Source organism: Triplophysa rosa, linkage group LG3 (assembly GCF_024868665.1).
Source record: "Triplophysa rosa linkage group LG3, Trosa_1v2, whole genome shotgun sequence".
In the NCBI taxonomy this organism is placed as follows: Eukaryota; Metazoa; Chordata; class Actinopteri; order Cypriniformes; family Nemacheilidae; genus Triplophysa; species Triplophysa rosa.
Genome location: NC_079892.1, coordinates 5,818,000 through 5,831,249, shown reverse-complemented (window position 1 = coordinate 5,831,249; position 13,250 = coordinate 5,818,000). Strand labels below are relative to the sequence as shown.

Sequence of the window (13,250 nt, the reverse complement as noted above, 5' to 3'; positions counted from 1 at the left end):
ATCCAAATGCAAAAGACCTTTGGAACCATGGACGCATTGCCAGGGAAAAGGCTTATAGGTTTGAAAAATGCTGACAATTTTCACCCAGTAGCTTTAGACTTTATAAGAGTTGCAGGCAGCAGGAGTAATACAGACATTATGGGGGAGGCAAGATCGAGTTTTTTGCGTTTAGATGTGTTTCTCGGTTTCTTGAAGATATTTTGAGAAATTATTCTGATTGTGTCCATACAATGGAAGTCAATGGGGGCCGATGTTGTTTGGTTATCAACATTCTTCAGAATATCTTCTTCTGTGTTCTGCAGAAGAAATAAAGTCATACAGGTTTGGAATGACACGATGGTTAGTAATGATGAACGATCTAATGTAAAAACCTTCATACATATTTTATAAGGCTCTGTTTGAGATTTCAGCCATTTTGACTCTAAATCAAAGCATCCATATCTCTTTAACTGCATGCACTCTCTCTCCAAAACCTCTCAGTCAACCTGTTTTCCTCGCTCTGTTGTAAGTAGAATGTAGATGTTCTTCAACATTTACATTTTATACTCCATCCTCATTCCTTCAACTTCATTTACGCTAACTGAAAACCACCATGTTTACATATCAACGGCTATTACAGCATCTTGGATCGCCTTGCTGGACCACGGTGTGAACTGCGCCAATGCACGGAGGTGAGCCAATTCCTACAAAGGTCGTTTAAATGAGCAAAAATAACCCGTTTAACTTTCAGGTCATGTGAAAGTAAAATGTGATGTAAGCAGCCTTGATTTACGTTATAGAGAGCAGAAATGCTCTGTAGCAGCGTGCATGGGCGTATGTGTCTGTGTCTTAGACTCACGCTGTTATAAGTAAATGTGTGGGCTTGTTTTTGCAGTGTTATATGAAGGTTATATGAACATGTACTTTTCTGTATGAGCAGTTTCTAATAAAAACAACTGACCAAACAAAACTCACGCCTCCTCATCATGTCTTCTCCTTGAAGTGTGACTGTAGTTTGTAAAGGGCTCACAGTCTCTCGGTCTAATTGGAAAGCCTTTTATCCCAAGCCTCAAGGCTTTTCTCCACATCTCATTGTGTTTTTCTGCTCTCCTTTTACTGCAGCACAATTTGGACTGGCAACACTTCACTTGTGATTGGAGTAAACACAGTGTAACTGTAAATACATGTATTTTGGAATCGATTAATCGCGATTAATCGATTTTGACAACCTTAATGGGTAGTTTATGGTTGCTAGGCGTACTTGCATTGTTGTTGTGTATTTGTTATTTTTTTATCTAATATGATATATCCAAATAAGATTTATTTTATTAAGATCATTTTAAAGGCTGCAAAATGATTAATTGCGATTAATTGACTCCAATATAAAAGTTGTGTGTGTTCTGTGTATATTCATTTATATAAATATATCAGTATACATCTTTGTTTAGGAAATATTTATATTTACACATAATATACATTATATTAAAATATTATATTTAAATATAATTGTATAATAATATGTGAAGGTTTATTTGCAGAAACGGATAACTTGACAGTTTGTAAAAATGTTCAAGAAACAATTTTTTTATTATGTCATCATGTTTTTCTTGTGTACGTTAGCTGTATTTTTTAAGTTATTATCACTTAATCAAAACAACCCAACTGCAGTTTGATTGATATTAATTGGAATGCACAATAATTATTTTTTTTGAAAATTGTTTTGAAAAAGTTTACTTTAGTTTTTTGTAAATGAACATCATATATTTATGTAGATATTTGTTATATTCATGTATGTGTGTGTGTGCATTTATAATATACATATAAATAGACATGGCCCACACACATATTAGGCTACATAAGCAAACATTTATTTTGGAATCGATTCATCTTTTGACAGCCCTATTTTATAATTAAAAGGTTAAAATCTGTTTTTCGGTTTCTAACTTGCTATGTAATGCAAAACATCTGTTTTTCCTTTTCACTGTTTTGTCATTTATATAAAATAGCTACTCCAAAAATCTGGAGTGCAGCCCCTAATCTTTTTAAAGTGCAGTCCTGAACGATTTCATCGTTCTCTCTCTCTCTAACCCCCCCCCCCCCTTCTATCTTGCTCTCATCTGTTGGTATGGCTCAGGCAGCGTCATCTAAAAGGACACGTGTTTTCTGTTTATTACCGAGCAGGGGAGGGGGCGAATGAGCGAGAGAGAGGAAAAGAGAGGGCGGGTCGGACGTTGAAAGAGATTCACACAGCAGAGGCTTCACAGGGTAGACAGCATCTCTCCGAATCACACTCACGGGCAAACAGAAAAAGGGGCCGTCACACCAAAATCCTTAAAACCACAGCAGACAGACGATCCTTTAGCAGAGGTAAGAATGATCTCCTTCATTCACTGCAGTGGTTTTTGTATTTATGTGCTGTGATCGAGATGCATGAATAGACCTCAAAGACATGAAAGGTTAAAGGGACTACGTGACTTGTTTTGGTGCAAGGTGGGTGAAGGTTTGGTATAGGAACAGGGAACTGAAAGTGGCTTAACCCTGGGCCTTGAGGTTCACCGTTACTATTCGGTGTAATGCTTATTATACTCAATAATAAAGTCAGTGTCATAAGCTACGGTTTTCATTTCCAGCCTTTGCATTGTAGTGAGTAAGAGGTTGAATTTATTCAAAATAACTGCGTCAGACAGGCGGGCTTTGCCAAAAATATACAGGACGGCAGTCCAACAAGACTACCCTTTAATCGGAGGGTAAATCCACTAACGGGTGTTTTTTCCCATTCGTTGGATTAACGCTATCTGCCGTGGTGCTGAGATGTATTCGGGCCTGTGGAATGACAGATAAGAACAGCATTTGTTTCTTAATCTCAATAACACTTCATAAAATATCTGATGCCAGTGCAACTGGTGGGGTGCCAGCTTGCGTTGGAAGGCTGCAAGGGGCGTGAAACTTTCCAGGATGGTTCAGTTGGAGCTGTCACAAGCCTTGACACTTTGAGTTTGGTGATTTGATGGCTGATGTTTAGTTTGTGCATTAAATTGAGAACTTTGTTAAGTTTGATATATTAAATTCTTGTGATTCTGTTGCTTTAATCCTATGTCTGTAACTCACAGGCTGGTGGAAAATGAATATTAACATATGGTACGGTTGGAAAACAAATGTTTATAAATCAAAGACATTTTCAGTAAAGATTTGCTGTAACATTCAGTCTTGTGCTTTAAAATGAAGCATGCCAAAAGGAAGATCCTGATGCAACTTGATGCAAGGCTGTGATGGATTTTGCGTGCTACGTCTCCCTGCAAGTCAACAACTAGATGGCCCAGTTTTCTAGATTACATAACAATGCAACAGACGCCTTGGAAACTTTTCTGTCTTACAAAACCCACACCTCTTGGAAGCTTTCCCTGTTAAACTGTTCTACTCCTCGACCACTGAGCATGAATTCCTCTATAAATTTATTTTCTGTGCTTCTTAGCTTTACTCCAGCAGTATCTGTAACTTTCTTGGCTTGAGTGTTTTATAAGGAATGTAATTTATGGAGGATTTAAAGAAAGTGCTTGGGATTTTTTTTGTAAGGTAGCTCTCTCTAGGAGGCCTTCCATGGATCAAATTTCGAAATCTTGGCCAGGACGCTAAACAGTTCTCATACTTTTCTGTGTGAGGAATATTGTGTATAGCTGAATTACAACTGGATCTTGTTTTGTACTGATAGATGGGGCCCGGATTGTTCTGGAACTTCCCATCCAAGACTAGCTGCGCGGTTCCACAGAGCCTGCTGCAGACAATGTACGTAGTTCCGCCCGTAACCCGAGGCTGTAGCTTTTCTTTTGCGTTTTTTTGGCATTCATCTCCTCATTTTTGTCCGTCTTTTTGCTTGTGAATTTCATGGCCAGTTGCTGTGTCTGACCACATAATGACCACACCTTGATTTGTCGACCAATCACTGAGCAGTGTGCCAAACAAGGTCAAGGTTCAATAACCAATCATCGCTCAGCCTTGGATCATTGCTCATAACTCATTGGCCAATAGCTGTAGATTGTTCCAGCCTTGAGTCATCGACCAATTCATACATACTGTAGATATTTATGTGTGCGAGCTGATTTCACATAAAAAAATCACTTGTATCATTAGATGAGAGAAATTGCGTCTGTTAATACTGCCATAAAAGCAGCACTTTAGTAACAATTTCAATTTCAAGACTACTATTGTCTGACCTTAGATCTGACGGTAATCTTATTATTATGCATATTTCGTAGGTTTGTGAGGAATAGGATAATTATGTGCAAAAAAAGTAATTCAGCCACAGTAAATGTCATTTAGCTGTACGTGACTGGATTTTGTTTGTGCTGTTTATTTTTAATGTTGGTATGTACACATACTCTACAGCATAACGTCTGAAGTTTTTAGCAACTTGAGCCTTGAGGTTTGTTTTTAGATGTGTCAAGTTAAAAATGACCTCCACTTCCATGATCTGCCCAGCTGTTGCTGAACACAACAACAAGTCTTGTGTAACTGGTCCTTAGGAAATGTGTTGGGGTCCGGTGGACTCCTAAATATTCAGGGCTTTTAATACTCTAAAAACTGCTGGTTTATTTCAACCCAGCACTGGGACATGAACCCAACTGTCAGGTTAAATTAACCCATAAAATGTTTATATTTAACCCAACAATGGGTAAAAACAACCCAGCATTTTGGGTGTAAACCACACAGCATTGGTTAATTTACAACGCAACGGTTTGGGTTTGTCCCTTTTGGACCCAACAATTGGTTAAATTGTCCCAGCATTTTTGAAAGCGTTCTTGTGAAAATATAAAATACAAATGTAGTTTTGCACATCTTTACAGGCTAAATGCTTTGAACGGTTTTCCTCTTTAGATGTCCAAGATTCGATTTGCATTTTGCAATTCTTGACCTCCTATGCTCCCAATAAAGCTTATAATCAACTGAGCCCCATGACACCATTTTCATTTTAATGAACTGAAAAACTCCATGAATAATTGGAGTGCCTGTGAGCGCAAAGCCAATGCGGGCAGAATTCTGATCTAAATAGATGGACAGCTGCGATAAAATCTCAGACAGGGCAGACAGATAGCTTATTTCTCAAAATAGATGGACGGCCATTACAGAGCCATTCATTTTCGTTTTTTTCCAACCCAACATCACCGGATTGATATACAGTAAAAACCTGCGGTAAAGAAAGGTTCGGCCAGGTTACTGTAGTTTTGGTAAAACAGTCCTGTTGAGGACCACATACCATTTCACCTTCTGTCAGACTGGCTGACAGCACAAAGCTGATTCTGATAAGAGCCAGTGTGATGGACTTCATGGTGGATTCTTGTTGGTGGTACAATGCTATCAGGGCGTCTCTGACACCAGGCATAAAAGACTGATAGCTCTGATTGGTTCTTCAGATGTTATCTAGAATCCTACTGGAGGTGTGAAGTGAGATCTCTGAGCGGTCCAGATTAACCGTGAAAAGATGCTTTTAAAAAAAGTCTAAATCATGGTATTATTGCCAAATGATGCTTCAAATGGGCACACTTTAAAAAAATAAAGGTGCTTCACAATGCCATGAAGATTTTACAATTTTTACAAGACATTATAAAAAGGCAAGAAAGAGATAGTTCTTTAAAGAACCTTTGAATTAATAATCCTTTGAGGAACCAAAAATTATTTTTCTATGGCATCGCTGTGAAAAACCTTTGAAGCAACTTTATTTTTAAGAGTGGACTTCAGTTTTCTGGAACAGTCTAGAGAACAGTATGAAGTGTGATCTTAATGTTCGATTTATTAATGACTCAAATCTTTTCAACCAATCGACTGAACTAAATAAAAAATGGTCTGAAGCAGGAACCATCTTGTTCGGATCTGGTTTATGCATATATTGCATAAAGTAAATGTATACGTTCTGTTGCACAAAAATGCATGATTTGGTTAATAACTGATGTACAAGAACCGCTAAATTGTTTTTATTCTTGATCTGTTATTTAAAAGAACCAAATACTGTAAGTCATGCTTTGTGTGAGCATTATGTGAGCTGGTTACGTTTTCATGTCTGTTTTGGTCTGTTGATACTGTATGGTCTATGCATTAAAAAAAATAGCTGATGCTCGAGCCTGTTTTGTTACTTCATTTGATCTTATAAAGAGGATCCTTGTATGAATCTTGGCCCCAATGATGGAGAGAAATACACAACCAGGAGAAACAAAAACATCATTCATTCTATAAAAATCAGGGACCACAAAGAATTTAGCAAACAGCCCATGTCAATTTCCAGTGGGCGTGAGGGAGATATTTAACCTTTCCAGAGACCAACTTGTGCTCTTAAAAGTCAACTGTTGCTCAGTTCTGGCTGACACACGCCTTAGGACACAAAAATTAAATATATTTTAATAATTTATATTGCATTTCTGCCAGCATGTGGGTGGTACTTAGCGCCTTCTACACCTTCCTTCAATGATATTGCTCAGAGATCTTTTTTGCTGTTCATATTCATGTTACACCTTATGAGAATGAACCATTGCTTTTCTACAGTAAACATAGTTTAACTGTGGTATTTGTAGTAAAACTACACGTTTAGTTAAACCATAGTTTGTTTTCATAGATGACATTGAAGTATGCACTTTGTCATAATAAAAAGAAATAAAATTCCTTTGGAGATATGAAAGTAAATGAGAAAAATTAGACTATTGAGTACAGAACTCCTTTTGTTTCGATTTAATAAACAAATCTGTATTGAACATTGAAGAATTTGATTATAAATTTGATGATGCTTCAAATTGAAATCTTAGATTTTTTATTGCAAACACTGGGTTCTAGGCAAGTGTAAGCACAATTGAGACATTGTTGAGATCTCTTCAAAAGCTAGAGAAAGATACAGGAAAAGTTAACACGGGTTAAGTTACTACTATGCACCGATATATCGGGCAATAATCGGTATCGTTTGAGCAAAACAACTTTTCACACTAAAAACATCCAATGATCAGTGCCGATATATCTTGTCAACCAAAAGAGGACAGACCCATGCAGTGAATTTGTGCTCTGTAAATAGAAAATGTTACGAAACATCACCAGTTTGATGTTCAATATTAATATGTATATGAAGAAATCATAATATTCCGAATAATCACTCAGCTATCGGTATCGGTGAAGAAATGTAGCATCGGTGCATCTCAAGTTACTATCTGATTTTTTTAGGCTGAAAGATCAGAGAAGCAGGAAACTTCAGCAAAACTCTCCATCTATTATTTAAAAACCTAATTTTAAAGAAATCTAGATTGTGTTTCAACAGGTTGTTTACCTTTGTAATGTTAGCATCCAAATGGCTCATTAAACTGATCGACCTCTTGTATACAATCAAAATAGGGATGCCAATGTCAATGTGACGTTCAACTTACTAACATATTAAATCAACTCAGGATACATAATGAGTAAACTCGCAGTATTTATAAATCCCAGCTGATGCACATTCTGCTATTTCGGTTGAATGAACACGACACAAACACACCCTGTCCTAACCCAGTTTCCAGGTATTGATTGTAGTTATGCGTATCAGGTCAGATGTTGCCCCTGCCTATTGATTTGGTGTCTGATGGAATGCTCTCTCAATGGCCCTCCTGTTTTGTCATACTCCAGTGGGGCCCACACTGTCTCTTAAAAACACCTTTTGTCTTGTGCGTCATCATTTGCCAGCCCTGGCTAACGTTGTCGGCACAACCTTGATGTTTGAGCATTTTGTGTAGATTAATGGCCTTTTAACGAACAAACCCCCTATAGTAATCTACTCGGGAGCTATTCGTATTTTTTGTTATACCACGGTGATGTACTGGCAGTTATTCTGTCTGGAAAAGGACGTAGTAAAGGTTACCAGCTCCTTGATGATTGAAGAGGCGCCTATTGGCATTGCTAGCTGTTACCATAGCAACTGACGGGGGTACAGAGCCCACAAAAAATAAATCACTGCACACACGAGTTACAGATTCGTGGTGTATTTGATATGATGGTGTAAATGTTTGCAAAATCTTTAACTTATTTAAACAGAGAGTGATATATTTAACCCAGAGGCTTTGTGACTTTTGGAACCTATTAGATTCCAGATGGTAAAAGGGCATGTTGTTCATACCAAAAAAAACACACCGACCTCATCTGTTTGATCTGTGCCCTAAAACAATGAGTTGTAATAATGGTGATTGTTAAAGCAAGAAGAATTATGAATGGGCACACCACGCTAAACACATAGCAACCACACAGCAACGCCCAAGCATCATGCAGCGCGAATCTTGGCAAGCACTCTTGTTCTTCCGAAGATCTATTTACATCACAATGTGGCACAATAGAGTAAGTACGTTTGAGAATTGCGACGTCCGATTACCTTAACAGGTTTTATAATGATGTGAGAAAGGTCGATACTTACGAGACAGGAGGGTGGGGGGGAAGTAGATAAACAGAGAGATCGTGACTGAGAGAGAAAGAGAGGTCTATTGAGAATATTGTGGTGGAGTCTAGACCTTGTTATAATCACCTCATGGGCGATGTTATGTAACCTAAATAATCATTCCCTGCAGGGTACTGAATCGTTCTGTCCTCTCGCATCCGAGGGTTTGATTTACACTGCCCAGGATTCCAGATTCGTGCGGTTCCCAGTGATGATGGGAAATACGAGTTGAATGACTTTTCTGTTGACTTGTTCTGATGTTTAAATTGCGAGACTCGTTCTGTGAGAATTATGTATTGAGCATTTGGCGAATGGTGGACACAACCTACACATTTATTCATTCATTACGCATTCATTTGTGCTTTTGTAAGGGGCTCATATTCATAGCATGCTTTTATAAAGGATCCAAAAATGGTGAGCATTTTACTTTAGTTACTTATTGTTAAAGGTGAAGTGTGTGTTTTTCAATGTTAAAAAACCTTCTCTACCGGTTTATGCAAAGACAAATGTAAGTAAGACATTTAGGCTAATTGAAAGTATAAACCGGGTCACTATCAAAATATTGTTATATTCAGCATCCCAACCTAGCATAACAATATTGACACAACAATTGGTGAGAGTATGGGGCGGGGCTATCTGTTTGTCCTATCAGTGGGAGGCTAGTGGTGCACATATTACACACTTCATCTTCAATGTTACAAAAAACATTGTTATATTGTAAAAAACATTGGTTTATTATATTATATTGTATTCAGTGTTGGGTAAGTTACTCTCAAAAAGTAATTAATTACTAGTTACTAATTGCATATTCAATAGTGTAATTAGATTACTGTACAAATTACTCTCTCCAAAAAGTATTTAGTTACTTATTACTAATTATTACTCTATATCCTATATCAACCTTGATTAGTTAAGTGATTCAAGGATAGACATGAAACGGCTCTTTTAATTCATTCAAATAAATAATATTAAACTTCATAAAGTACTCTTATTAACTGACCAAAGTATTACAAATGTGAGAATTATACATTAAAGCACAGATTTTAAAGTTAGACTTTGAATTTTGTTGTCAATTCCACTATTACACACACATATATTACACAAAGTATTTAGTTTAATTACATCAAAAGTAACTGTAATTAAATTACAGTAGTAACCAAACAGCACTGGACCCTATTGATTTCCATTGTATGGACACATGGAGACATTCCTCAAAATATCTCCATGATATACAGATTTTAATTGAAATGAGGATGAACATTTTTTTAGTGAACTATCCATTGCAATATTTCACTAACAGTAATATAATATANGGGTTTAGTCTAGTGGCCTCATGTTGATCCAGTTAAACACCTTAAATCAGACTGGACCAGCTATAGAAACCATGGCTGTGTCTCTTTAATCTCCCTAAGGTGTGAATCTGAATAAGACCACCTTTTGTTTTGTTTATCTTGTGCACATGATGGCGTATACAGGGAACAGTCAATGCTCACTGGATTTTTACAATGCACTCTAGGAATTTCTATTGAATATGTTTCAGTGCTCTGGAATGTTTTTGACAATAGGACAGGACAATGCACTCTCTGGACATGTGTTGTACATGCTACCGAATTAGGGAGCGGACTGAGGCACATACAGTATAGGTACCACCTTAAGCTGGTTATAGCTACATTCTTTCAGCAGGGGTACCGATCCAACTTCTTATAGTATAAACCTACATGAGATCATGGGGTTTTGTGGATTTAGCATGGGGTTCCATGAGGTGGCACTGTAAATATGGCTTGAATGTTGTATGGACATGGTGAAGTTACACAAAAACCATCATGTTGCTGTACTCTGTTGGCTCATCAGAGCTCCAACAGCGTCACATGATATTTTGATAACACAACACTAAGATAACAAAAAGCAAGAGTCCACAGCTAACTTATTTGCCTAGTATTCCTAAACTGTCATGCTTTATCAAAGTCGTACAGGAATAGATTGCACAAAAAGGAAAATTATTTGATCATTTATTCATCCCCATGTCATTTCAAACCTGTATGACTTTCTTACTCATGCAGAACACAGAAGAAGATATTTTGAAAAACTTTAGTAACCAAACAGCACTGGACCCTATTGATTTCCATTGTATGGACACATGGAGACATTCCTCAAAATATCTCCATGATATACAGATTTTAATTGAAATGAGGATGAACATTTTTTTAGTGAACTATCCATTGCAATATTTCACTAACAGTAATATAATATACAATATAATATAATAAACCAATGTTTTTTACAATATAACAATGTTTTTTGTAACATTGAAGATGAAGTGTGTAATATGTGCACCACTAGCCTCCCACTGATAGGACAAACAGATAGCCCCGCCCCATACTCTCACCAATTGTTGTGTCAATATTGTTATGCTAGGTTGGGATGCTGAATATAACAATATTTTGATAGTGACCCGGTTTATACTTTCAATTAGCCTAAATGTCTTACTTACATTTGTCTTTGCATAAACCGGTAGAGAAGGTTTTTTAACATTGAAAAACACACACTTCACCTTTAACAATAAGTAACTAAAGTAAAATGCTCACCATTTTTGGATCCTTTATAAAAGCATGCTATGAATATGAGCCCCTTACAAAAGCACAAATGAATGCGTAATGAATGAATAAATGTGTAGGTTGTGTCCACCATTCGCCAAATGCTCAATACATAATTCTCACAGAACGAGTCTCGCAATTTAAACATCAGAACAAGTCAACAGAAAAGTCATTCAACTCGTATTTCCCATCATCACTGGGAACCGCACTAATCTTGAATCCTGGGCAGTGTAAATCAAACCCTCGGATGCGAGAGGACAGAACGATTCAGTACCCTGCAGGGAATGATTATTTAGGTTACATAACATCGCCCATGAGGTGATTATAACAAGGTCTAGACTCCACCACAATATTCTCAATAGACCTCTCTTTCTCTCTCAGTCACGATCTCTCTGTTTATCTACTTCCCCCCCACCCTCCTGTCTCGTAAGTATCGACCTTTCTCACATCATTATAAAACCTGTTAAGGTAATCGGACGTCGCAATTCTCAAACGTACTTACTCTATTGTGCCACATTGTGATGTAAATAGATCTTCGGAAGAACAAGAGTGCTTGCCAAGATTCGCGCTGCATGATGCTTGGGCGTTGCTGTGTGGTTGCTATGTGTTTAGCGTGGTGTGCCCATTCATAATTCTTCTTGCTTTAACAATCACCATTATTACAACTCATTGTTTTAGGGCACAGATCTAACAGATGAGGTCGGTGTGTTTTTTTTGGTATGAACAACATGCCCTTTTACCATCTGGAATCTAATAGGTTCCAAAAGTCACAAAGCCTCTGGGTTAAATATATCACTCTCTGTTTAAATAAGTTAAAGATTTTGCAAACATTTACACCATCATATCAAATACACCACGAATCTGTAACTCGTGTGTGCAGTGATTTATTTTTTGTGGGCTCTGTACCCCCGTCAGTTGCTATGGTAACAGCTAGCAATGCCAATAGGCGCCTCTTCAATCATCAAGGAGCTGGTAACCTTTACTACGTCCTTTTCCAGACAGAATAACTGCCAGTACATCACCGTGGTATAACAAAAAATACGAATAGCTCCCGAGTAGATTACTATAGGGGGTTTGTTCGTTAAAAGGCCATTAATCTACACAAAATGCTCAAACATCAAGGTTGTGCCGACAACGTTAGCCAGGGCTGGCAAATGATGACGCACAAGACAAAAGGTGTTTTTAAGAGACAGTGTGGGCCCCACTGGAGTATGACAAAACAGGAGGGCCATTGAGAGAGCATTCCATCAGACACCAAATCAATAGGCAGGGGCAACATCTGACCTGATACGCATAACTACAATCAATACCTGGAAACTGGGTTAGGACAGGGTGTGTTTGTGTCGTGTTCATTCAACCGAAATAGCAGAATGTGCATCAGCTGGGATTTATAAATACTGCGAGTTTACTCATTATGTATCCTGAGTTGATTTAATATGTTAGTAAGTTGAACGTCACATTGACATTGGCATCCCTATTTTGATTGTATACAAGAGGTCGATCAGTTTAATGAGCCATTTGGATGCTAACATTACAAAGGTAAACAACCTGTTGAAACACAATCTAGATTTCTTTAAAATTAGGTTTTTAAATAATAGATGGAGAGTTTTGCTGAAGTTTCCTGCTTCTCTGATCTTTCAGCCTAAAAAAATCAGATAGTAACTTGAGATGCACCGATGCTACATTTCTTCACCGATACCGATAGCTGAGTGATTATTCGGAATATTATGATTTCTTCATATACATATTAATATTGAACATCAAACTGGTGATGTTTCGTAACATTTTCTATTTACAGAGCACAAATTCACTGCATGGGTCTGTCCTCTTTTGGTTGACAAGATATATCGGCACTGATCATTGGATGTTTTTAGTGTGAAAAGTTGTTTTGCTCAAACGATACCGATTATTGCCCGATATATCGGTGCATAGTAGTAACTTAACCCGTGTTAACTTTTCCTGTATCTTTCTCTAGCTTTTGAAGAGATCTCAACAATGTCTCAATTGTGCTTACACTTGCCTAGAACCCAGTGTTTGCAATAAAAAATCTAAGATTTCAATTTGAAGCATCATCAAATTTATAATCAAATTCTTCAATGTTCAATACAGATTTGTTTATTAAATCGAAACAAAAGGAGTTCTGTACTCAATAGTCTAATTTTTCTCATTTACTTTCATATCTCCAAAGGAATTTTATTTCTTTTTATTATGACAAAGTGCATACTTCAATGTCATCTATGAAAACA

At 37.2% G+C, this 13,250-nt stretch overlaps 2 protein-coding genes across 7 annotated transcripts in view; one reads left to right on the top strand and one right to left on the bottom strand.

Annotated features, from left to right (window-relative positions):
* The window catches only part of ccdc135 (coiled-coil domain containing 135), a 175,672-nt gene that overhangs the window by 142,052 nt on the left and 20,370 nt on the right, over positions 1-13,250 (bottom strand). The window lies entirely within an intron of this gene.
* Positions 2,180-13,250, top strand: part of ndrg4 (NDRG family member 4) — a 40,281-nt gene continuing 29,210 nt past the window's right edge. Inside the window, exons 1-2 of one of the 6 annotated variants that reach the window (XM_057329089.1) lie at positions 2,180-2,346; positions 3,689-3,762. In XM_057329089.1, coding sequence (XP_057185072.1) covers positions 3,689-3,762 — 74 coding nt within the window. In that variant the 5' untranslated portion in view covers positions 2,180-2,346. The remainder of the gene's footprint in view (positions 2,347-3,688; positions 3,763-13,250) is intronic. The other 5 variants (XM_057329090.1, XM_057329092.1, XM_057329093.1 and 2 more) reach the window with 5 other exon arrangements.